The sequence below is a fragment of the Hyperolius riggenbachi genome, chromosome 9 (genome assembly GCF_040937935.1).
Source record: "Hyperolius riggenbachi isolate aHypRig1 chromosome 9, aHypRig1.pri, whole genome shotgun sequence".
NCBI lineage: Eukaryota > Metazoa > Chordata > Amphibia > Anura > Hyperoliidae > Hyperolius > Hyperolius riggenbachi.
In genome coordinates, this window is record NC_090654.1 from 83241876 (window position 1) to 83268625 (window position 26750).

The following is a 26750-nucleotide window of genomic DNA, read 5'->3' on the forward strand; positions in this document are numbered from 1 at the left end:
TACAATGAGCAAACACTGACTAAATCATGTATACATAATTATTGTAAAAATGAAGCACTTTTTTTATTACATTATTTTCACTGGAGTTCCTCTTTAAGTGTGTGGGGGAAATCCCATCACACACATCCTCCCAGTGATGTACACTCCCATGTTTATATATACAGGGGAGGTGTGTTCAGAAGGTTGCAAGCACCACCAGTGCATACATATTTTAATAGTGATTGACTAATAAAGTTTACTTGCGGGTTATAAGTACCACCATTATGTACACTATTGGTTCATTGCTTACGAACCAAGTCATGTAGTTCATCTTACCTGTACATCTTTCGACTTGTTTGCATTGGATGGTAGGTTAACCACAAGTAACTCAGGGTTCACCACTTCCCACACAGAACCATACTGGCAAGTTAAATGGTACCTGAGTATACTGGTGCTAATGTCTCTAACAGTGCATGTAGCTGTGAGAGGGACATTAGACCGTGATGTTCTCTGTGAACAGGGAGACTTGTGAATAGTTGAGGCTGCTCTGTTTTATCACATGCTGATATGTTAAAAATATGGTAATTACATTAAATATTGAAACTTTGCTAAATGTCACACCTGTACTATGTAATACCTTTAAAGTGAAATTCCAGCCTAAACTGTTTTATTTAAAACGGACCTAAAGTGTAACTTCCAAAGTGAAAAAAAGTGGAGCCGGAATGACACTCTTTTTCTTTCCCCAGCAACAGGTGATTTCTGTATTAAACTGGAGGGAAATACTGCGGCAGCTCTGGCATGTCCCATAGTGTGTCTGCCACCCAGTATACTGTGATTGGAAGTGCACAGTTCATTGGCAGTACACAATACACTCCTTTTCTCTTTACCCCTCCTCTCTATGATTGACTGGCTCAGTGACGCAGGACACACCGGGGCTGCTGTAAGAGCTACTTCCTGCCCTCCTATGATGTTAGAAGCCTTTGCAAGGCAGAAACTGCCATGGCAGTTTTTCAGGAGGGGGTGTGGTAATACAACAAAAGCAGTATTTTCTTTAACCTTCCTGGCGGTAAGCCCAAGCTGAGCTCGGGCTATGCCGCGCAGGAAGATATCTCAGCCCCTGGTGGAGCGATTTGCTCCATTTAAAATGCTGTACGCGCAGCTAGCACTTTGCTAGCCGCGCGTACAGCTCGATCGCCGCCGCTCTGCGGCGATCGCCCGTACGCAGTGGCGCAAGAGGGCCCCCCCCCCGCCAGAGCCCTGCGCTGCCCGGACCAATGAGTTCCGGGCAGCGCTATGGGCTGGATCGGAGGTGTCTGACGTCAGGACGTCGGATGACGTCCATGACGTCATTCCGATCGTCGCCATGGCGACAGGAGAAGCCAAACAGGGGAGCGCGTTATATACGCGTTCCCCTGTTTGCTATTGATGCCGGCGACGATCGCACTAGAGGGACACATGCGCCCTCTAGTGGTGTTTCATGTAGCTACCACTCTAGTAGCTTTACATGAAACACAAAAAAAAAAAGTAAAAAAAAAAGGATTTTTGCCAATTTGGCAAAAAATAATAACCGCCAGGAGGGTTAACCACTCTGTGGCCGCCTAACGTAGGATGGCAGCCGCAGAGTGGCTTCCTCGTTCCTCACGCCGTATGGTGTGATCTCGGGAGGAAAGGGATTAGACGGGAGCTCGCAAGTCCGAGTGGCCATCAGTAAACAGGGATCAGCCTTCCAGCCCGCGATCGGAGCTGGCAGGCTGATTTTTTCATTCACAGGGAGAAATATGTTTATATAGCGCTGCGATCTCCTGCAGCGCTGTACAGTGGGCAGCCTTAACTGTACCGCAGAAGGGCTCACAATCTAATCCCTGCCATAGACATATGTCTATGTATGTATCATGCAGTGTATTTAACGTAGTCTAGGGCCAATTTGGGGGGGTGCGGAGGGAAATGAAAAAAAGTTTTGTTTTATTTTTTTAATTTAGGAAGTTTTTTTTATTACCGTATTTTTCGGACTATAAAACGCACCTATTCTCCACCAAAAGTGTGTGTGGGGGGGGGGGGGAGTCACTGCGTCTTATAGTCCGAACGATGATTGGAAGCCATCCGTGGCTGCAGATTATCCCATGTCGCATATTCACTTGTATGCAGCCTAAGCCAGGAGCCCTGCACCCACACTCTAGACGGGCCTCCCACAACAACCAGCCGACCAGCATGCCCATCCCCTGTGTAAGCAGCTGACTGGTTACTATGGTGACAGGTACATCAGCACGCGGACGCTAGCTGGCATATGGCAAATAACAAAGCCGCGCTTCTTACCCAGCAGCTGCTGGTAGAAAACCCAGTCCTGTGTCTGCATGTCTCCGACCTCTGCGCACTGTGGGCCCCAGGCTGCAGCCACTCATGCATGAACTCTGTGCTGTACGGGGGCAAGCAGTGCCGCTGTAGTGAAAAATTTTGCTACCCATCATATTTTGCAACTTGCCATAGAGGACAGTGTATGACTGTGTAGGCGTGGCTCCTCTCTGTTAACACGCCTGTAATTTTTTGCAACCACAGATCCCATTGAGCTAGAAGGGGGGATTGTTCCTTCCAGGGGGGGGGGGGGTTATTAGTTGAGCAAGAGGGGGGATTGTTCCCTCAGGGGGGGGGGGGGGTTATTAGTTGAGGAAGAGGGGGGATTGTTCCCTCCAGGGGGGGTTATTAGTTGAGCAAGAGGGGGGATTGTTCCCTCCAGGGGGGGTTATTAGTTGAGCAAGAGGGGAGGGTTCTGTGTGAGAATAGGGTTTGGTTGGGTTGCATTTTCTGATACAGATAGGTTAAAGTCAATGGTTAGGTTGCACTTTCTGATAGCTATACCTATAAATAAATGCAACCGGTTGCAAAATCTGATAAAGTTGCAAAAAATTTCACCACACCGCCCTTCATCCATGCAGTGCAGCTCCATCGAGTCATCCGAGAAGAGGAAAGCATGACAGCCAAACTCTATTACCTTCCGGCTTCACCAGCGGCTAAAGGCTTCAAACTGCCCGGCCGGCTTACGCCCTGCCCTGCCTACATTCCAAGGAGAGTACGGCTACTTCCTGTTGAATCCGTCACCAGGGATGCCAGTAACACAGGCAGATCGGGTCATCTGTGCATCCTCTGTGTCTCATTGGTGGGCGTTGGACAAGCTCAGGAGTCGTCCCGCAGCATGAACCGGGAGCATGGCTCCAAGCGCTGGAGAGGCTGCACATCACGGCGTCAGGTGAGTGGAGGGCTGCGTCTGTGACTAATACGGGCAGAGCAGGCTTCAGTATGCCTAACCAAGGGGTAACCAGGAGGCGGTGATGAGAGCCCACATGGGCGCCTATGGATGCTGTAAGCAAGTCAACTAGCACTAGGCTAGCAATAGTTACTGTTATAGGAACTGTTGAGCTCTTGGCATTGGGTCCACTGAGACCTGGAGATATTGCAAACTTCAAGTTCCCCATACATATTGCATTTGGGGAGGGAGATTAAAGAAAAATTGTGCACTTGACAGTTAAAACTCCGAGGAGTATAATGGACTTGATGTGAATGCTGCAGAGTGTGACACAGCCAGCTGTGTGCATGCTATAACAACTAACCTGTTGCCTATTTTAGAAAGGGTCTACATCTGCACATCGGCCTACCGATTATCCACTAGTGAGCTGCTGCAGCTGGGAGTCCTGCACTCACTCTTAATCCACCTCCCATGAACAGCTGACTGATATGTCTGGGCCCAGTGTGTAGTACTTAGTGTAGCTAGGCAGTGTAATTAAATAGAGACAGCTTGGGGGTGGAGGAAGCTCCACAAGACTAACACTATAGATGCACCAGGTTTAGTATATTTTTTCCCCCAGGTTTTTGTGCTCTAAACCTAAAAAGCAGCAGTAATCAAATCCCACCCACAGAAAGCCCTATTTGTGAGAAGAAAAGGGGGTAAAATTCATTTGGGTGCTATGTTGTATGACTGAGCAATAAACCGTTAAGGTTGCAAAGTGCTGAATTGTAAGAAAAAAGCCTGGTCACGAAGGGGGTATAAATCTGTGGTCCTCAAAAAATTAAAATACAAATGAATAATATTTATTCATGCTACTCTATTATAACATCTGTGGACTGTGCTGACAGTGTGGAGTTTATTTTTACACTTTATTGCTGTTATTGTCCCCTGTTGATAGATTTCTCATACTTCCTGTCCCTGGGAACTGCCACGTGCAGCCATAGAACACATAATGCTTCAGCATTGTATCAGATTTCCTTTTCCTGTGAGCTCTTCCCTGGCAGAGAATACATATCCCTCAGGACCTTCAGCAGGCCAGATGACCTCCTGTCTGTGGGCTGTCTGTAGAGTATTATTGTTATTTCACCATGGTTATTATTTATACATAGCTGGCACGGTGCTCTGATGGCAGGGGATGGTCCCGGATGCGGTATTGGCCCATTACTCGGTTACACTTCTGCTTTTTAGAGAAATGTGGCTGCCTTTGCTCATATTGTGCTGAGAGATAAATATGTATCACTGGCTATGTTACATTGGCTTACCAAAGGAGGAATTGTTAGCAATCATAAGGGTAGGGTCTGGTTGATGGTTAATTTTAAGTGTTCTGATCAGAGATATATTGGTTTTAGGTGGCAGTTGATTGTAGGTTATTGTTAGATATTGTAAGTGTTCAGTGTCAGGTTATGTTATGTCATTCTTAAAGAGAATCTGTACTCTAAAATTCTTACAATAAAAAGCATACCATTCTATTCATTATGTTCTCCTGGGCCCCTCTTTGCTGTTTCTGCCACTCCCTGCTGCAATCCTGGCTTGTAATTGCCAGTTTTAGGCAGTGTTTACAAACAAAAGACATAGCATGTGATAGGCTGAGAGGAGCTCAGTCTGTGACTCACACAGAGCCTGCAGGGGGCCTGGAGAAGGTGTGTATAGCTTCTATCCTATCACAAGTAGAGCAGCACATTCCAGCCTGAGTGCCTGAGCCCGGCAAAGCCGTCAGAGGAAAGTAGATTAGATCATATAACAGAGATAATACAGCCACTGTGCAACTGGGAAAGGCTGCAGTAAGACAGCCCACATTAGAACAGGTATAGGAACTTATAGGATAGAAGAAATAAGGCTGACATTTTTGTTACAGAGTCTCTTTAAGGTGGCCACACACCATACAATTTTTTAAATATCTGTTAAATTTAAGAATTGCAATCAATTTTTCTGACTGATTGTAACATTTCAAAAATATGACAATGTACCACACACATATGTTTAATTTTTCCCCAATTATGATAAAAAAATGATTGGAAACTCTGAGAAAATTGCTAGAATGTGTATATTAATAAATTGACAATCTAACACACACCATACAATCTTTAGAGAAATTGAAGAAATATTTCCAGCATTCCAGATGGATAAAAATAGAAAAAAACAGGAAATCCGATCGGATTTTTCTGTCGAATGAAAAAGAAAGCTTTCGATTTTTTTGGGAGGACCTATCATATTTATCAAATTGCCGTAAAATCTGATAATTTTGTTGTATTGTGTACGGTCACCTTGAGGCAGAGACAGTGCTTCCATAGGGACAAACAGGGCAATTGCCAAGGATCCCAGAGCCAGCTGCCTCTCCCCCGCAAGTCTCGCTTGTGTAGCCCTCGCAGTCCCTGCAGAGGATATGTAGTGGAGCACACTCACTTCTCGAGCCGGTCCACGCTCTTCATTCATCTTTTAAGCCTCTGTCTTCATCCTTGCATGGACCTCTGCTTTGTAACTCGGTGACATGTTATGTGAGTACATAGATGCCACCAGGTCATGGAAATGAGACGCACCGTAAGGATGAAGACAGTGAGGAGGCGGGGGAGGCCTGGGGGAGCTTGTCAGCTGGTTCTGGAACCATGGGAAGGGCAAGAGGGTCAGGAGGCCCCATGTAATTTTTGCTTAGGACCCCATTGTAGTTAGGACCATCCCTGGTCTTAGGCATTGGTTTGGGTAATTGGTTTTCCTCTCCCACTCACCCTGCTTTGGTCCCATGGCTTCTTACCCTTCCTGGAGAATGTTATGTCCCGCCAGGTCGATCCAGGATGCCCGACTGCAATGCCGCGTAGGCAGCCAGTCAGATCCACATGGTACAGAGCCATCAGATGTAATCAAGCCTGCCCTGCAGTCCAAAGTCACCAGCCTCTGCTGCTGCTGGCCACTTTGAATTCCACCAGTGCACTGGGAGCCGGGCATGAATGCTCCATCTGGATGCTTTTTGACATGAGCACCAACCAGCCGCACTGACACCCGCAGTTTCCCGCCTCCAGCCACCAGCTCTGCCACCCACTTGGTGTCCACCCGCAGATTTGCTGGAAACTCCATCACTGCACAGGGAGCCCAGCATGGATGCTCCCTCTGGATGCCTCTGATATCTAAACTTCAATCAGCTGCACAGCCAACCAACCCCCCCACCCCACGTCTTCAGCTGCTCACTTGATCGAGGGACCGCCAAAGTGCACCGTGGTCCTCTGGCTCCAGTCTTCAGGACCTGCACTCAGAGCAGTGAGGTGAGCTGCAGGTGAGCTATAAAGGTGCCATTCACTATCACCCCTCTCTCTAAATGCTCTGGGGTTAGGGATAAGCATTATATAAGGATAGGTTAAATTAATGCATATGGTGAAGGTTGGCTAGGGATGGGCGTGTGGTGATGGTACGTTATTTTTGAACATGGAGTGATGATAGGTTAGTGTTAGGGATTAGGTGCGGGTTGGTAAGTTATAAGCCTCATGTGAAAGTACCTTAATGTTACATGTCACTTACCACCTCCCTTGACCTCACACTTTGGCCCACCACTGCAACCCATGCTGACGGCCACACTCCTGACCTAATCATCACTAGCTGCTGTTCCCTATTCTCATTAACTCTTCCCTCCCACTGTCTGACCATAACGTACTCAAATTCAACATCCTTTTATCCAGTCCCTACACATCCCCACGACACACTTCTGTACCCAAGTTACGCAACATTCGCAACCTAAACCTCCAAACACTATCAACCTCTCTGCATCCTATACTCACTCTATCCTCTTTTACTGACCCTGAGCTAGCAGCTGCCCATTATAACAACACCTTAACTTCAGCCATTGACTCTGTGGCTCCCTCCTCTACGGTCTACCGACGCCGGGCCCTTTGACAACCCTGGCTGAACAAGGAGATAAAACTACTGAAATGCCACTCTCGGATAGCTGAATGGCGCTGGTGAAAAAATTACTTGCCTGAGCATTTCCAAAGTTACAAAGAGGCTTTACATACACTCAGACGGGCCATCACAGCAGTCAAACATTCATACTTCTCACTAATCTCACAATCCCACAACCCTAAACTACTCTTTGCTATATTCAAATGCCTGCTCCGGCCCCCACCTCCACCTCCCACTCCCTGCATCTCAGCAGAGGACTTTGTCTCCTTTAGTGATAACACCACCAACATTCGAAAAAGCTTTAACCAACATCCTTCTCTTTTCATATATACTCCAAACCTTACATACTCCCCAACAACCTTTTCACCACTATATAAACTCACTGTCTCCTCTCTCATCTCTGAATCACGTCCCACTACATGCCCCCTTCCCCTTGACCCCATGCCCTCTCACCTCATTACTCACTTATCCTCTACCATCTCACCTGCCTTAACCTCCCTCTGCAACCTTTCTCTCACCAAAGGCATCGTTCCATCCTCACTCAATCAAGCCCTTATAACGCCTATACTCAAAAAAAATCTTCTATTGAACCCTCTTCCCTGCTCAACTACCGCCCTATTTCACTCCTCCCCTTCTTTTTCAAACTACTTGAGCTCCACGTCTACACTGACTTAGTCCATCTCCTCACTGCTAACTCTATGTTTGATATCCTCCAATATGGATTCCACCCCAGCCACTCAACTGAAACTGCCCTACTTAAAGTAACCAATGACCTGGCAACTGCTAAATCTAAAGGCCTCTACTCTATTCTTATCCTCCTAGACCTCTTTTGCACTTTTGACACAGTGGACCACCCTTTCCTTCTCCAAAGCCTCTCATCCATGGGCATTCAGGGTATTGCCCTATTCTGGCTTTCCTCCTACTTCTAAGATGGGACCTTCAGAGTCACCCACTCTGGCACCACCTCCTCTCCACGTCCCCTCACTGTTCCCCAAGTTCACCAAGGCTCAGTCCTCGGACCTCTCCTTTTCTCTATCTACACATATGGTCTTGGTCAGCTCATCAGTTCCTTTGGCTTCCAATATCACCTATACGCTGACGATACCCAAATCTACATTTCAGCACCTGACTTGGATACTTTAACAGCTTGTGTCCCTGACTGTATCAATGCAATCGCCTCTTTTGTGTCCTCCCATGTTCTAAAACACAATATGGACCAGAGTGAAATGTTAATCTTCCCACCTCACAATTCAATGTCCCTGCCTGACATCACTATTTCTGTTGATGGCACTTCTATAACACCTGTCCCCCAGGCTCACTACCTAGGAGTAATACTGGACCCCTGTCTTTCATTCAAACTCCACTTTGACAAACTATCCTCCTCTTGTCGCCTCCACCTAAAAAACATCTCCCGCATCACACAGGACACTACCAAACTTCTGCTGCATGCCCTGATTATTTCACGACTCTTGTGTCGTATCTCCTTTTCCTCCCATCAGCCACCCACTCTATGCTGCCTCTCTCGACAGAGTGGGAGCAGGTAAACATTTTTACACAGCTCTTCTGTGCACTCTGCAAGGGAGAAGGGAGCAGCAGTGGCGTAGCAATAGGGAGTGCAGAGGTTGCAACCGCACCAGGGCCTTAACTGTAGTATTAGCCCTTTATTGGTCCTGTGCTGGTAACAATCACTTCTATAGACGCTTTGGATAGTAGTGATCATTAACAAACTGTCTCCCCATCTCCTTCTTGCACTTCTACACTGTGGTTGTCCTTGGCAGGTTTTGGTGTGCCGTTATGTATAGAGTGCTTGGGGTGGGGTGGGGGGGAGGGCAATGTAAAACTTGCACTGGGGCCCAGAGCTCCTTAACTATTCCACTGGGGAGCAGGAGTGGGATCCCATAACCCATAAGAAGGGTAGCCACAAAAACACCTGATGGAGGAAGGATAAACTTCTTTATTGGATGGAGGGAAAACATACTTGGGCCCCCCCTACAACTCTGACCCTGCTGTAGACGCAGGTGCTGCTCCCCTGTTGTTACCCCCTGTATGACGACCAAGAGCAATAGAAATATATATTTTTTGGGTGACTTTGCACAGATTTGGTGTGGGCGGTACTGTATGCAACAGTAAATAGTGACAAATCCAGATCAAATAATTACAAATAATGACAAATCCAGATAGAAGACAGGAGAATCTGCTTTGGCTGATCCAGTCGTTACAAAGAGACCTTTTTAGTCACTTGTGATTGCATAAAATGCAGCTGGTTTAAGTCCCTTGTGTTTCCCAGAAATCCAGGTAGAAGGACAGCTGTGTTAGGCTAAAGAATGTACTCTGACCACTGTGCTCCTGGGAAGAGAACAGGCAGCACTGTGCAGCGAGACACCAGTAAAGCCAAAGCACTACCGATTCTCTGAAATGTAGACTGTCAGCATGTAGATCAGATCTCCGGCTCTCTCGTACTTCTTACAGCATTTATTTCCTTAACACGGCTGTATGTAGTCTGCAGTTTCACTTCTGCAGACACAGATGAAGCAGTAAGTTAATGAAGCAGTAGTAGTAAGTTGTGAGCACATGCATATATTTCAATCTCCTGAGATCTGTAAATTCTTTCTTCTATAGGTCATGTTTGGAAGGCTGATCGCTTTATTCTCACTGTGTTCTTGTGCATCAGGCTGCGGAACAAACGCCGGTAAGTGTTGCCACATGACTGTTTGCGTTTTTTTTTGTTTTTTTTTACCACTGATAGCTTTTATTTTGTCATTTAGCTACAGTTTATAGGCTATGAGTTTAATTATGTTATCAATGTATAATTATATGGGTTTTTTTTTTAATCTATGGTATTCTGTCTATCTGGAACCACTGAGCCTGATTAACTAAGCACTATGGCCTCAATTCACGGAGCTTTATCAAACACTTTATCAAACGTTTGATAATTTACCTCATGGGTAAAATCTAATTTTGAATTCACTAAGGTGTTATATATTTATTGAACGTTTTATCGGTAAAACATTCAATTAATATATAACACCTTAGTCAATTCAAAATTAGATTTTACCCATGAGGTAAATTATCAAACGTTTGATAAAGTGTTTGATAAAGCTTCGTGAATTGAGGCCATTAATGTCTGCCAGCTCATGTATACATGTGTTTCTCACTCTTTAGAGCGCCACGGAAGGTGATGGCACTATATACATCAAAAATAATAATAAATATCTCTCTCTCTCTCTCTCCCCTCTCTCTCTCTCTCTCTCTCCCCTCTCTCTCTCTCTCTCTCTCTCTCTCTCTCTCTCTCTCTCTCTCTCTCTCTCTCTCTCTCTCTCTCTCTCTCTCTCTCTCTCTATATATATATATAGATATATAGATATATAGATATATAGATATATAGATATAGATATAGATATAGATATAGATATAGATATAGATAGATAGATAGATAGATAGATATATTAGAGAGAGAGAGAGATATACAGTATATATATATATATATATAACTGTTACACTTTAAAGCACTAGAATGGATCCATCCATCCTGTATTCTATGTGTCCACCAGTATCTTCTGCAATCTCACTTTGTTTATAATAGTTTTGGGGGAAAAGTCCTTTAGGCCTCATTCACACCTAAAATCTAAAATGCAAACGCAAGCTTTTTGCGATTTTGTGCGCTTCTTCCTCCCTCCCTCCCGGTGCTCCACTGCGCACTGCATTTCTGGTAAAATCGCTTTTTGAAGCGCTTTTCCAGAGTGGTTTTGTAATTCACTCCCTGTCTGACGCAAGTCAGGAAGTGAAGTCTTTGACCTGGAAAATAATAAATACAATGTATTTACAGGTATTATTAAAAACGCGAATGCAATCGATGCACAAAGCGATTTTGTGAGCATTTTGTGTTTTTCCTATACCTTCCATTATAACAGAAATGCCCCAAAAATGGTACAGGCACCGCTTTGCCGACCGCAAAGCGGGCGCAACGCGCTGATATGAAACTTCCCATAGAGATTCATTGCACAAGCGTTTCATGGCCAATTTTGAAAATCGCCTGCACTTGAAAAATGTGCAAAAACGCCCTTAGTGTGAATGAGCCCTTATAGACTAAATGGCAAGGAGTATCCTCACACAGTAGGCCACCACACTCCAATTGATGATTATGTATATTTAAGAGGCTCAATTAGCTTAACTACTCTGGGACCGCCTAACCCAGGATTGTGTCGTCTCGCGATGCTCGAGATTTGCAGATAATGAGCGCTTGCTCAAGCGCCATTCCCTGCAGGGGGGAGAAAGGTGGCCGCAGAGATAAACCTGCTAGCCCCCGATCACGGCTGGCAGGCTTGTGATTGTAGCTATAGGGGGTTTATTAAATGTAAACGGCGCGGCAGATCTCACGCTGTAGAAGCAACAGCCATGTCGCAGGAGCAATCAGAGATCACCAAAAGACTGCCCTGTTAGGGAGAAGAAAAGGAGGGCAGATTCATTTGTGTGCTAAGGAGAAGGATTCCCTGCTCAAAGCGCCCACTAGGAGCGTTCCTGCAGGCATTCCAGAGCTGCCATCGGGCAGCTCTCTCTCCCTGGCCGGGTCCCCTGCCGCTCCCCCACCTCCCTGCTGTCCCCTCTGTAGTCCAGGAAGTGATCGGCTGTCATAGGCTGAAGCCAATGACAGGCCATCACGCTGATTGGCTGGCAGGGGGAGGGAGGAGGGTGGGGTATAAAATAAATAAAAAATAGTAACATTTATTCAATAAATAATAAAATAAAATATATATATATATATATACACAACTGGGGAGCAATCAGACCCCTCCAGCAGAGAGCTGTGTTGGTGGGAAGAAAAGGGGGGGGGGGGGGGGGATCACTTGTGTCCTAAGTTGTGCGGCCTTAAAGCTGCAGTGGCCCAATTAGTAAAAAATGGCCTGGTCACTAGGGGGGTTTAACACCGCTGTCCTCAAGTGGTTAAGAAACCACGTAAAATATAGTTCAATCGAAACTTCAGTATCAAACTTTATTATATCAAAAATTGATAAAAATTCGGGATAAAAATTTTCTTTTGTCAAAATAGGGGGAATTCTTCCAAGGAAGCAGGATCCAAAAATCACAGAAGGTCAAACAAGTTTTTGACTATTACATCAAGAGATGCAGTGTGCTTTGTTTGTAGAGGTAGCAATATCCCGCCAACATGCGTGATACCTAGGTAAAGAAGGTCACGCTAATAGTGCAAGAGGCGGGAGTACCAGTACAATTGTCATGTGCTCTCTGCATACCAGTTTTAGCAACATTTAGTGAATAAACCCCTTGATGAGATAAATCTGTATGTATAGTCCCAATCCTGCTTAGATGTAGCCTGTGTTCCTTTTTTTCCTTTTTCACACTGTAAGGGTTAAGAATCTAGGTCTCTATATTACAGTTACTCTGTAGTTGGGACTATAGTAGAAAGAGAGTGAGGCAGGGGTCACACTTGATTGTTTTTGTGTGCGTGTTCTGCACAGAAAAACGCATTTCAACAGAGAACTTGTTTATCAACGGGCTAGTTCACACTTGATTGCGTTTTTTGCATGCAGAAAAAAAACTGCAGACAACATCCTGCAGCATCCGGCAGCAAACTATGCACATTGTGTGTATTTTCTCTAAGTTAGCTGCTGGGTTTTTCTGTATACAAATGCACATGATGTGCAGAAAGTAAGTGCAGAAAAACACACACAGACAACTGACCCCTACTTAAAAGCCTTTTTACATTCAAAATCATGATTGGAAACTTACTGTGATGCAGTCATCTTTTTCTTTTCTGTTTCTGAGAACCATTTTTTCATGTTTCAATGTGATTTCTTTGTGCAATTACATTTGTGTTTTCTGACGAAATTGCAAGAAAACTGCATTGCACCATGTTTGGTATGCGTTTTTTTTTTGCAACACAACATATTAGTGTGAAAGTACCCTTAAAGCAGCAGGGTCAGCCATACTAAACATGCAAAAACACATATACAAGTAGATAACTACTTCTACTTACATAACAGATGTATTGTACTGTCCACATTTTGATTTTAATGAATTTTACATAGTAAATAAAGATTATTCTGTTCCTGGCATTTGCCATTTTGGTTCCCTCTGACTGAAGCCAATCCTGATGTCATTTCCTCCCTTACTCTTTTTTTTCTCCTAGAATGTGATCTAGCTAGCTTGCTTTGTAAACATGTAAGCACAGCAAGATCAGAATTCAGCCTCATGTCACACTGAACTGCCCTCGGCAATGTACCACATAGAGCCAGGCTAACAGATGAGATTTATTACAGCAGAAATATTTCTGATTAGTTTGGAGTGCTTGCAATGCAGGGTAAGGTTGCAGGCTGCATAATGAACACAGAGCAGTGGGTAAATGGAATTCCTGAGTAGTTCCAAGGATGAGTGCATGACTACTACCCATGCGTAAGGTCTGGACTCATGCATCCACAGTAGCGATGCACTTGTCCTTGGAACAACTCTGCTGTTCGACCAATTAGCCATACCAGCGGACAACGCTTGAAACATGGTCCCAATGGAGGAACAGGAAGGCTGTATGTTATCCACAGCCCCCCCCCCCCCCCCTCTTCTCAGGTAAGTATCACACCTTTGCTTTAATGTGGGCCTGAACTCAGGACTTACCCTCTGCTCTGAAAAATACACAACAGCATTATAACCTTTAAAGAAAAACATTTCTTCATTTCTTCGTTACAGCTGATACAGATCCTGCAATAAATCTGCAGTGTGTTTACTTTTTGCTTTCATGGAAGCAGACATTGGGTTCATATTCTGTGTTTACAAATTAGCTGCTCTGTTGTGGCAGCTAGCTGACAAAGCTGAGGGATCAAATTGCAATTGTGATTAGTCTCAGATGAGGTGAAATTAGAGAGGCTAAACTCTCTAAATACATACAGGGTGCATTTCTTTATGTTTTCTGTCTGAGTTCAGGAGTTCAGGTCCCCTTTAAAAGTACTTTCACACTGACACAGTTTTGTTCACTGTAACATGGTGCATTTCAAAATCTATGAACTTTTCACACCTCATCAGCTGCAATGGGATGAACTGGTTCCGTTATTATAATGTAGGACATATTATTGAATCCTTATTGGATTCACTTCTTCCAAAGTTTTCTCCAAGGTGATATTATTCCATGTAATCAATAAAATGCATTTTGTGTCCACAGTATGCAAGAAAAAAACTTGACAATACAGTACATTTTAGACCTATTTTTTGTTCATTTGTATCAAGCTAAAAATATTTAAACAGAAGATTAAAAATGATTCCCTAGGAGATAACGTAGGAGAAAAGTAAATTGAATAAGGGCCAAGATACATTGCTAGAAGCACACTGAGGCCCATATGCAATTAAAGGAACACTATCAATCTACATATTTTTTTTCAATTGATATAGGAATTGTTTGGGAAGTGCTGCTAAGTACTGGTGTATACATTTCACTGGCAACATCTTTGTTTACTGTTATCAAAATACTTTTAAACTTTACTGACAAAAACTGATGGCAGAATGAGCCATGAGGAAAGGGGAAATTCCCCTCACACTTGATCAGTTAACCCTGTGTGTAACTCTGTGTGAGAGAGAGAGAAAGCTCCAAACAGCTGCAGCTCCTGTGTCCTGTGTTTCTGACTGAAGTGTCTGAAGAGAGCAGAGGAAATGTAACTCACTCCCCAAACTGAGTGCCTCCCGCCCTCCTTCCCTATGCAGTGTCCCTAGGGGAGTGTAAAATGAGAGATTACTCACCCAGATCTTGGCATTCTACTATCCAGATCTCGGCATTCTACTGGCCAGATCTCCCTTCAGTCGGTGGCACCTCTAGCTTCCTAATACTGAGGGTACTTCTGGCTACCTAATACTAAGGGGCACCTGTAGCTACCTATGACGAGCAAGGGAAGTAAGGGAGAAGTGGGACAGCCAGCACACTTGCAGTGTGGTTCGGCAGGTGTTTGTAGGTTCATGGAGGCCAAAGTCTAGGGGTGCCAGGACATCTGTGCCTATAGGCTACTGTGGTGTAAATCCAGGCCTGGCTTTCAGAGAAAAATACTCTGTAGTCTGATATGCAACTCTGGCTGTGCATTGAAGCAGACACCCCTTCTGCAATTGATTTGTCCCAATATAGCAAATCCTACTCTCAATAAGTTAAAGCTTTTGCCTCTGATATTTAACATTAAAAGTAGAAAAATGTTTACACAGCTACTTAGACATTATTTGTTAATTGTAATTTTCAGTTGAAAAGTGCTGAAAAGTTATTTTAAATAGAAGATGAAAATGAATCTCCTAGCAGAAAACTTGGGAGAAAAAGTGAATTGCGTTTGGGCCACAGTGTCTGTCAGTGAAGGTGCACATTGGTCAGTTACTTCTTCTGCATCACATCACTTGCCACAGCAAATGTTGCATTTAATTGGTATTGAAGGCTCTGGAAAGGTACAGCAACGCAATCATTAGAACAGCTTCTCTGACCAGTGTTTAAAGACAGATTCTCTGTGTTGTATTTCTGTTTCAGGGGATGACGGAATGGCGGCCGAGGAACTAACGTGTGAGATACACTTTGAAGAGTCGATGAGCCATGCGTTCTTTTGTCAATGGCTTCGAGGGGCGAAGGCTCCGCTAGATGCGCAGTATTATCTCCACTACAGGTAATATTCCTTCAGAAGTCATCATGAGATCATTTTCCAGGTCCATCAGAGATTTTACTCTCTGTCTTCTTATTGCGGTATCACCAGGGCCGGATTTGTACTCTTTACCGCCCAAGGCCAATTTCACCAGCCGCCCCCCTTCAGTATAGGTAGCGAGATGACCCCTCCCCCTTCCCTCCAGTATAGGTAGCGAGATGACCCCTCCCCCTTCCCTCCAGGATAGGTAGCCAGATTACTCCTCCATCCTTCCCTCTAGTATAGATAGCCAGATGACCCCTCCATCCTTCCCTCTAGTATAGATAGCCTTAGGACCCCCCTCCAGTATAGGTAGCCGAATGACCCGTCCCCTCTTTCCCTCTAGTATAGGTAGCCTGATAACCCCTTCCACTCCCCCTCCAGTTTAGGTAGCCAGATGACTCGCTTAATCCCTCCCTTTCCCACTCCCCCCTTTCAGTACAGCTTGCCTCCACACAGCAGCAGCCATCAGTGTCACTCACTTCTCTGCTCATCTCCAGTGCAGAACCTTCCTCTTCCCCTCCGTCTCCAATGCTGCCCAAGTCCGTAGCCGTACACCACAACGCCAACGTGCACAGAGAGCAAGGTGGCTGCTGCACAGGTGGCTGGCAGCAGGGAGATTAGGCGCTCACTTGATCTGCCTGCATTGCAGCATTTGCAGTCTTGAAAATAGTGCACCAGTTTAGTTTGCTGCTTTGGTGCCCTTGCTCCTGTGGTGCCTTAGGCCATGGCCTAGGTGGCCTAGGCCTAAATCCGGCCCTGGGTATCACAAAAACAGCTGATGGATGAGACCAGGCGTGCTGTGAATGCTGATGGGTGGAACGGAGATGCACATCTTTTGGGAGGACATACAAACTGTTGCAACATACACCATTTCACTTGCTTAAATAACAGTAAGGCCCGGTTCACATTATACGTTAAAGCCAAATGGATCTGGTAATGCGCTTCACCGGATCTGTAAGGCTTAATTCACACTGGCTAAAGGATCCGTGAAAACAGATCTGATTACCGGTCGATCGGATTCATTTTCACTTCGATCCGTGCACCTGAGCAATCGGGGAGGGTTAACTTACCAGGCTTCTGTCTTCCTCCTTGCATCTCACGTCGTGTCACATGACTACCACACTTCCTCCTTCAACCCAGAAGGAGAAAGTTTGGTAGTCGCATGATGCAAGGTGGGACGCAATAAGGGAAGAAGACGGAAGCCTGGTAAGAAACCCTCCCTCCCTCACCCACCCGCCGTTCGCTCAGGTACACAATCCCCCCCTAGACCCCACTCCCAGTGGAGCGTCCCCACATCCCCCCAGACCCCCACCCCCAGTGGATTAGCCCTCCGAATGGTCAGTTTCTTCACTAGTGTGAAGAAACGTTCTGTTCTCCCATTGCCCCCAATGCAGGGCTTCATCTTCCGTTTCCGATCTGCTGGGCTCAGCGGTCCGAAAAAATACAAATAATACTACAACGAAGTTGCGGTCCGTTCCCAGTGGAGCGGACACAACAGATCCGTATGAACGGACAAATGAGAACGGTTCATTAGGTTAAGATTGGATCTGTTCGCGTCCGTTCTGTTTGTACAGTATCTGTTCCATTCCATTAATGCAGATGTGAACCGGCCTCAATTTGTCATGTGCTGCGTCCTGACTGTAATTTAACCAGCTTTTATTAAATATAAATGGGCCAATGAGGAAGGTAAGTAGAGTTGTGTATGTGTACCAATAAATACCAACTATGATTTAAATAAAAAACATATTACTTTATTGAATACAAAAAAAATCTGTTTTTAAAAAGTTGCTGACAAAAGGTGTGACCAAGTCATGACCTCTCCAACACTCGAGTCCCCCCAAACAACAGCACATACACTCAGGCATAAACAGGCAGACAGTTTGTATAGGGCAACAACGTGATACCAAAGGGCCTCAGTCTGCTAGACTAGTTGTGCAATTTTGAAAGCTATTAACATTGATAATAGTCCTCAGCACATCATTTTAGTGAATATAGCCCATTTTCTGTTTCTCGTTCTTAAAGTGAACCCGAGGTGAAAATATACTGATGAGATAAACAATTGTATTTAACTTCCTACTCCTACAAATGATTTTCAAGGTATCTCATGGTTTTATTTTATATTTAAACATTTACAAAGTAGGTTGTATGTTTTGTTGTCTCTGCTCAGTGGCAGCCTAATAAGTGTCCCTAAATAAAAATACATGAACTATTTTCTTATCTCCCCCTCTCTCAGAAGTTGTATTCTGCCAGGAAAACTTTTATGGCTGTAATTAGCTTATCAGTGATGTTTACTATATTCCCAACAAACTCCCGACAAGACAGAAACTCTCACTTTCATGACTAAAAATTAACTCTTTCAGGCAGTAAAATAAAACAAGTAAAACAGCCTGTTTATGAATATGTTTTTTACTGTACATACATATGTTTATCTCATCATGTCACACGTCACCTCGGGTACACGTTAACCACTTCACTACTGTGGAAAAAAATAAGAAAAAAAATTGAAAAAATTCCTTATTTCTCTGTTTTCTGTGATTATATTTTTAAAATAATACATGCTACTGTAATTAAAACCCACATATTTTATTTGCCCATTTGTCCCGGTTATTAAAACATTGAAAATATTTCCCTAGTACAATGTATGGCCCTAATATTTTATTTGGAAATAAAGATGCATTTTTTCAATTTCACATCCATCACTTATTACAAGCTCATAATTTCATAAATAACATTAATATACCCTTTTGACATTCATATTAAAAAAGTTCAGTCCCTAAGGTAACTATTTATGTAATTTTTTTATTATATGCATATAATTTATTCAGGTAACTATGAGAGAGGGTGGGAGGCTAGGGGTGAAATTTTGAATGTAAGTGTCGGTCTTTTTATTAAAATAAATGTATTTAAGTGTATCTTTACTATTTGGTTACAAGTTGTCATTGCGCATTATTTCCTGTTAGTGCACTATAAGTACTTGAACAGGAAGTAATGAATGGATGTGTGACTTCGTTCCGTTGATGCCGGCCTCATTGATGCCGGCAAACACTGACACGGGGACTTAGATCAATGAATGGGAACTGTGTTCCCATTCATTCATCTTCCCTCTGACGTGGCAGTGAGTACCTGCGCGGGAGCCATTGGCGATTATATACGTGACATAGATATACTGTAGCAAACCACGGAAGTGGTTAAAGGAAAGATCCGCGCTGCTAAAAAAAAAAACCTGCACTCACCTGGGGCTTCTTCCAGCTTCTGGCAGTCGATCGGTGCCCTCGGCGCAGCTCCTCTCCCTCCGGGCGTCCAGCGGTGAAGCGGCTTCTGGGTCGGCGTCATGTGCGTTCCACGGCGCGGGTCACGTGGTGTACGTTACATCATCGGGTCTCTACTGCGCAGCAGTTCTGCGCCTGTGCATTAGAGACCCGATGACGTCTCTACACCACGTGACCCCCCACCGTGGAGTGCCCAGAAGCTGATCTGGAAGCCGACTTGGCGAGGTCGGTTTCTTCACCGCTGGATGCCCAGAGGGAGAGGAGCTGCGCCGAGGGCACCGATCGACTACCAGGAGCTGGAAGAAGCCCCAGGTGAGTGCAGGTTTTTTTTTATTAGCAGCGTGAACCTTCCCTTTAAAGGGCCACTTTTTTTTTGATTATTTGTATTTTTTATACTAAAGCGGGCAACTAGAGAGAGAAGGCGATCTGGCTACAGCAGAGGGGGCAGGGCCAGTGCCAGGTCATGCACTGTAGCTCCACTCCATTGCACACACACCAGCGTACTGAAATTATGTGGTGCAGCATGGTACCAAAAGGATCAAAATATCAGACAAAGTCCACCTTGACAAGCCCAAATGCGCCACACAAAATTTATATTGCATGGTACAGCAGCATTGCGGGGGGCCGGCAGCCATCAGAGTGCCGGACTTAGTCCAGCACTTTGACCTAAAGGAGCTGATGCTGTGCTGGATTTTATCCGGCAACAGCACCCATAGCGGCAGAAATATTGTCCATTTGACCTGTGCCATAAAAATCTAATGTCTGACTAGTCTAACATAGGACTGGAAAGAGTTACCATAAATAGTGACTCTAGTTAACTATTTTATTTAATTTAAAGGTGGATCAGCGCAACACCAGGCCGCCTCCGAATGGCCTCCATCAGAGATGCGCTGAGCCCCCCCAGGAACTACAAACGCACCTTGAACCCAAACAGAAGCTCTGCATATACACCAAAAGCATGGCTGTTAAGTGGGAGCAGCTGACCAAAAACAAATTACATTAGTACATAGCAAGGAAATGAGCAGCGCTACTTAAAAACAGACTAGTGCCTACCTGCAAAAGAGTGCAAGCCCCACTTGTGGGGTCGAATACACACCGAGCCTACAGCAAGCGTTCGTACAAGACAAGACAGACAGATGGAGCGGCCAGCAGCAACCGCAGCTCTGGCCTACACTCCCAGACAGAGTTCAGAAGGAACCACCGCTGCTACCGCTAGAGCGAGTGCGATCCAAACAGACAGATGGGGCTTCCAGTAGCAACCGCTGCTCTGGTTAGCAGCCCTAAGGCAGAATGCAGAAGGAGGCACTGCCACTACTACTAGCGCAAGTGCGGTCCAGACAGATGGAGTAGCCAGTAGCAACCGCTGCTCTGGTCTAACTCCCAGACAGACAGAAGGATTTCCTGTCGACCACCGCTGGCGACAAGACAATCGAGACAGAGAGACAGAACTAGGCAATACAGATAATACAATCCTGACTGCACTAGAAGGAATGCCTAGTGCAGTCCCCAGGAATACTCTAAGCTAATCTTTAACTAACAGGTAAGGCTGACACTCTAGGAGTGTTTATCAGTAACAAAACATCAAAATGACCAGCAAAGCATTCTGGGAGCAGAAGGCTTTTATACTGCCAGCCATCAAAGGAGGCGGCTAGGCAATTTACATGACAAGTGTATGCTAATTCCTCAACAAAGAAACTCAGAAAGTTGCAAGATGAAGACAGGTCTCTTTTCCAGAGACCTGCAGCAGTCAGACCTAAAGAATGGACAGGCAGCTGTCTGCCCGTGCAGACAGCTGAGCGGATCATTACAGTTTTCTTCCCACACATGCATTTTTCTTGTGTTTTGCATGCATTTTAATGCTTTTGTGGTTCATATATACAAAACGCATACCGTATATACTCGCCTATAAGCCGACCCGTGTATAAGCCGAAGTACGCACTTTTCCCTCAGAAACCAGGAAAAAGTGATTGACTCACATATAATCCCCTCCACAATATAACCCTTTACACAGAAGCCAGATGTGCTCCCACTCCCAGTACAAGTCAGCTCCCCTCCCCATAGCCAGATGTGTCCCAAGGATGATACTGCTGTGTCTCAAGATGCCCCACAGGAAAGATCCCCGATCATTGCACTGCTGAAAGGTTGCTGGCATGCTCTGCTCTACATGCCAGGGGACACAGGGGCACGGAAACAGCTGGGAGCCAGATGGCAAAAAGCAGGATTACTAGTGCATGATCCTTATACTCCTCTGCCAGTAACAAAACCTGCTCCACCATCCATCCTTCTCCCCTGACTCACATATAAGCCAAGGGGGTAACTTTTCAACACATTTTTTGTGCTGAAAAATTAGGCTTATATGTGAGTACATACAGTATGCGTTTTGTATGCATTTTGCATGCGTTTTTAAATGCGTTTTGTGCAAATCACTAAGAAGTCAACGGGAAGAGGAAATACATCATCAAACTTGTTTTTTTGAATAACACATATAAAAACGCAAGCAAAACGCATACAAAACGCAGTAAAACGCAATAACTCTGCAGCACTAATGACTTTCATTATGTGCATTTTTGATGCGTTTTGGAAAAATATGCAACAAAACCAGTGTTTTTAAAAACGCACATTGCTGAACACAAACATTTGCATTTTTTCATGTGGCCTATTGACTTGCATTAGGTGCGTTTTCTACTGCGTTTTCCGCAACGCTAGCGTTTCTGCCTAGTGTATTCCCAGCCTGAAAACCCACCTGCTTAGTCTGGCATTTATGAACACCTGACTATTTCCTCTGTAACACAGTCCAGCCTGCAACCATGTATTGATCTGAGACATATCTATGCACTTTGAGTCCTATGGGACAAAAGTGCTTCAGAAATGTTATTATTAAAAATGTTAAAATTGAAAATACATACATTTAAAATGTACACTTCTCCCAGAGTAAAATGCACTATAATTTTTTTTCCTATGCTGGTGTCGTTTACAGAAGGTAGTAGAAATCATAGAGAGCTGACAAAATTTGAACTGGTTCATCACATCATGGGCGATTCTCAGTATCACCTTTATTCTTTACAAAACTACTTCCTGAAAAGGATCTATACAAAGAGGCTGACCAGTCTGCCAACTCACGGACACACTATTTTGATGACTGAGCAACTGCCATTTAGTACGTGCTTTGAAAAAAAACAACAAAAAAAAACCCCTCCGAATCTCCATGAGCAGATGGACTACTCCGAATACTGTCAGAACTGTCACATTTTCACTGCCTACTGTAATTGGCAGTGACATAGGGAAAAAAGTAATCTAAGAGAAATTTGCATTTTATCTATACTGGCATGTATTTAAAATTTTTCAATTTTTGTCGCAATAATGGTCCTTTGAGTTAGTCACATAAACTAAACATCTTCAGGATATCTACCGTATAAATGGAATGAGGTTGAATACTAAGATGACCAGGAGGGCAAGATCCAGGTCCACGAGTAATAAGTAGCAGCTCTTAAAGTGAACCTGAACTCAGACCTCCACTCTGCTCTAAAAGGTACAGAACAGCATAATAACCTTTAAACAAAAAAACTTTCTTTGTTACAGCTGATACAAATTCTAAAATAAATCTGCACAGTTTCTACTTCCTGATTCAAGGAAGCAGACATAGGGCCTGATTCACAAAGCGGTGCAAACTTTTTCGCGGACTTTTGCGTGCGCAAAGTGCCGCGATTCGCGCGATTGCGGACTTTTGCGCGCGCAAAAGTCTGCGATCGCGCGAATCGCGGCACTTTGCGCGCGCAAAAGTCAGCGAAAAAGTTTGCACCGCTTTGTGAATCAGGCCCATATTGTTTACTGCCTGTGCTTTCAAATGGGCTTATCTGCCATATCTGCCATAGGCAGTCATGTGACACAGGTGGGAGATCAAATTGCAACTTGTGGTTAGACACAAATGAGGGGGAATTACACAGGCTAAACTCTTTAAATACATACAGTGTGCATTTCTGTTATGTTTTCCTTGTGTCCGGTGCAAGAGTTCAGGTCCACTTTAAGAACAGAAAGCATTAGGAGGCGACTCCTCGGCTTCATCTCCTTTATCAGACAAATCAGTTGGAACTGCAGTAAAAATAACATAATGAAAATGACTTTTTACAATAATTATTTATTAAATGATTTAGTTAGTGATTGCCAATTGTAAAATCTTTCCTCTCCTTGATTTACATTCTGAAATGTATCACATAGCAACATCTTTACTGCTGGCAGGTGATGTCTGTGGAAGGAGATGCTGCTTTTTTGGCAGTTGGAAACAGCTGTTATTTCCCACAAGGCAACAAGGCTCCCACAGTGGGATGTCAGTACCTAGGTCCTGACATCACACTGTGGGAGGGGTTTCACCACAAAATTAGCCATACAGAGCCCCCTGATGAATCGTTTGTGAATAGGAGAAGATTTCTCATGGGAAAGGTGGTGTCAGCTACTGTTTGGGATGAAGTTCAATCCTTGGTTACAGTTCATTAAGTGCTGGGGAAGATAAAGAGGGCAAGGAAGGATATGAAGGGGTAAGGTGGAAAGGAAAGGTCACCATAAAACGAAAGCCTATTCTCAAGAGGAGACAACCACTGAGAAAAGGGAAATAGATTAAGTATATGACTTGAAGCCACTAGGCTTAAGATTAGAGCAAGACGTTGGTGTGACATCTATGGATTAAATTATATCCCCACCTCTTGTTTCCTCCCAGATCTCTCTCACCCATTGTGTCTTGGAATTTGCTATACATTTTGTTCATTATGTTACATTTGTTACTGTAATTACTATGTCTACCCATTCTGTATTATGAATCAACGTGTATATTTTGTGTATACTGTTGTCTGTATTATTATGTACCGCATGTTTGTTTCTTACTCTGTACAGCGCCACAGAATATGTTGTTGCTTTATAAAATCAATAACATTTAACAGCCTCCCTCAAACAAAGAGGATTTAAGTAACAAAATTGCCAGCCTTATTTCTTCTATCCTATAAGTTCCTATACCTGTTCTAATGTGGTCTGGATTACTGCAGCCTTTTCTAGTTGCACTGTCTCTGTAATATATCTAATCTTTTCTTTGTCAAGCTTTGTCGACCCAGAGAGGAAGGAGCTGCCTGTGCTGATATAGGGACAAATTATGCGCGCCCCCTCCATGCCCCCCTCTGCTCTCCTGTGTGCTGTGTGTATGAGTCACAGGCAAGGTCTCTGCTTACAGGCAGCGTGTCTGCCTCACAGAGCTGTGACCTTGGGAACAGCTGTGAGTGCAGAAAGATCAGTTCAAAGTCCAGACAAGCAGCTAAGGCAACAAGTGGAGTAGCATTCCAGCAGTCATGTCAGGCTTGAGAGGAGCCACTGCAAACGGGCACCTGCTCTGATGACAAATATTCTGTTTGGCGGCCATTGTTATTGTTTACAAAAACAATGAATAAAACAGTGATTTTATCACCAAGAAAGCAGTGGGGAGAAGACAACAAACAGGCTGGTAGGTTTATTTATGTAAATTTTTTACAGTACAGATTCTCTTTAAGAAGAGGATAAAGATAACATTACTAATATAATCTTATGTTATCAGCAGTACACATTTCCCTCTTTAAAGGGAACCAAGCAGCACTTTTTTTCCTTCAGTTTGTCCAGGTTTCTAAATGGCTGTAGGAGTTGCCATATTCCCCCCTTCCCGTCTCGATGCCCTTATCTAGCAGCAGGGTGCGCAGTTAAGCATGTGTGACTTCTCTAAACTGTTTGAAGCACAGTGTACCCCCTCTTCACCCCTCCCTCATGTGCTACTGGGCAATACATTAATTACAACAGTCCTTATCTGCCTGCAATTTCTGCAAAGGCAGGCCCTGCTGTCTGCAGAAGTAGTGCAATAAAAGCCCCTACAAAACATTTAAATGTAAAAAGAAGTAGAATGGAAGGTTTTTTTTTGTCAATGAGGCACATTCTTATCATGCATTTTAATGTGCTATTACGATGCCCTTGATTTCTTTTTGATATCCAGTGACAGAGACCTTATTGAGGCTTGCAATTAGTTTTACACAATAATGTCCTTTTGAGTAAAAAATATACTATCAACAGGATGCTGCTGACCAAAAGACTTCTAAAATTAACCATCTAGTTAATAATGAGCAATATAATATAAGAGAACGAGGAGCGTTTAGCAATTATTCCAGCAATGCTAAATAGTTAAGGTGCGCGTATGCATGCACAATTTCTGTCGCCCGCATAGATTGAAACTCAATCCTTCGAGCAACAGTTTGAGTTAGCACAGGCGTGTCACTAGCCTTCAGGCTGGCTACATGTTCGGTTGCTATGAGGGAGTGAGAACAATGCGTTTGGCCTGCACTAGGCTGAGTTAGTAGGAAATTCTAGATTTCCTAATTCTGTAGGCACTCTTAATTGTCCTACGACAGGTGTAAGATAATTCTTTGTAAATTATTTTATGGAGAGACTTGTGATCATTCCTAAATTTAAATTTTCCTTTGTTTTTAACTTCTGGTCTTTGTCTAATGGATACATTGTTGATTTCTACTTTTTATTTTTGTTTTACTTTCAGGAGTTTTGTTAAAGATTCCCACAGGCCCAACAGAAATACAACTGTGTCATCTGCATATAATGAAATCTATCCTTCAAGGGTTTCCATACACAGTCCCTGTATCCAGGCCCGAATTTACATCACAGGAGCCTATAGGCACAGATGTTCTAGTAACCTAGCAGACAAGGAAAGTTGTGGCTGGGCACACCATCTAATGTAGGGTGCTTGGTATTGTGGTATAGGCAAACCACCAAAGCATAAGTCCAGTATTCAAATATACCAGCACTCCAATTTTTCAAAGAATCACGCTCTTTTATTGAGCTGACATATCCACAAAAATGACCGACAATTGTTTCGGGGTCACGCAGGGTCCCCCTTTCTCAAGGCGTGTGGTTAACCAGGTTCCAATCGCCGCTCACTTGCCGCTGAACTCCTCTCTGCATAGCCGGGTATACACACGATGCTTAAGTCCAGTATTCAAATATACCAGCACTCCAATTTTTCAAAGAATCACGCTCTTTTATTGAGCTGACATATCCACAAAAATGACCGACAATTGTTTCGGGGTCACGCAGGGTCCCCCTTTCTCAAGGCGTGTGGTTAACCAGGTTCCAATCGCCGCTCACTTGCCGCTGAACTCCTCTCTGCATAGCCGGGTATACACACGATGCTTCCTGTTAAACAGGAAGCAGCGTGTGTATCAGCGTCTATGCAGAGAGGAGTTCAGCGGCAAGTGAGCGGCGATTGGAACCTGGGAGGTGAGTAGCTATTTACAGCGCTTCCCATCGTGCTCACTCTGCAGTCTGAGGGGGGAGCACGGAGGGCGGCCCGGGGAGAGGAACGGAGGGAGAGGTCGGGCTGCCCTTGATGCAACTGCCCCTTCCATTATGGGGGGGCACCTACCTACCTACCTCACCTATACTGGGGGGCAGCTACCTAACCTATAATGGGGGGCAGCTACCTAATCTAACCTATACTGGGGGGCACCTACCTATCTAATCTATATTAGGGGGGGGCAGCTACCTAATCTAACCTATACTGGGGGGACAGCTACCTAATCTAACCTATACTGGGGGGGCAGCTACCTAATCTAACCTATACTGGGGGGCAGCTACCTATCTAACCTATACTGGGGGGGGGGGGGGGGGCACCTACCTAAA

At 44.4% G+C, this 26750-nt stretch overlaps 1 protein-coding gene across 1 annotated transcript in view; it reads left to right on the plus strand.

The window, feature by feature from the left end:
• The first annotated feature begins 2842 nt into the window (after positions 1-2842).
• Positions 2843-26750, plus strand: part of IL5RA (interleukin 5 receptor subunit alpha) — an 82583-nt gene continuing 58675 nt past the window's right edge. The window contains exons 1-4 of the mRNA XM_068254833.1: positions 2843-3220; positions 7964-8194; positions 9761-9830; positions 15639-15771. Coding sequence (XP_068110934.1) covers positions 2843-3220; positions 7964-8194; positions 9761-9830; positions 15639-15771 — 812 coding nt within the window. The remainder of the gene's footprint in view (positions 3221-7963; positions 8195-9760; positions 9831-15638; positions 15772-26750) is intronic.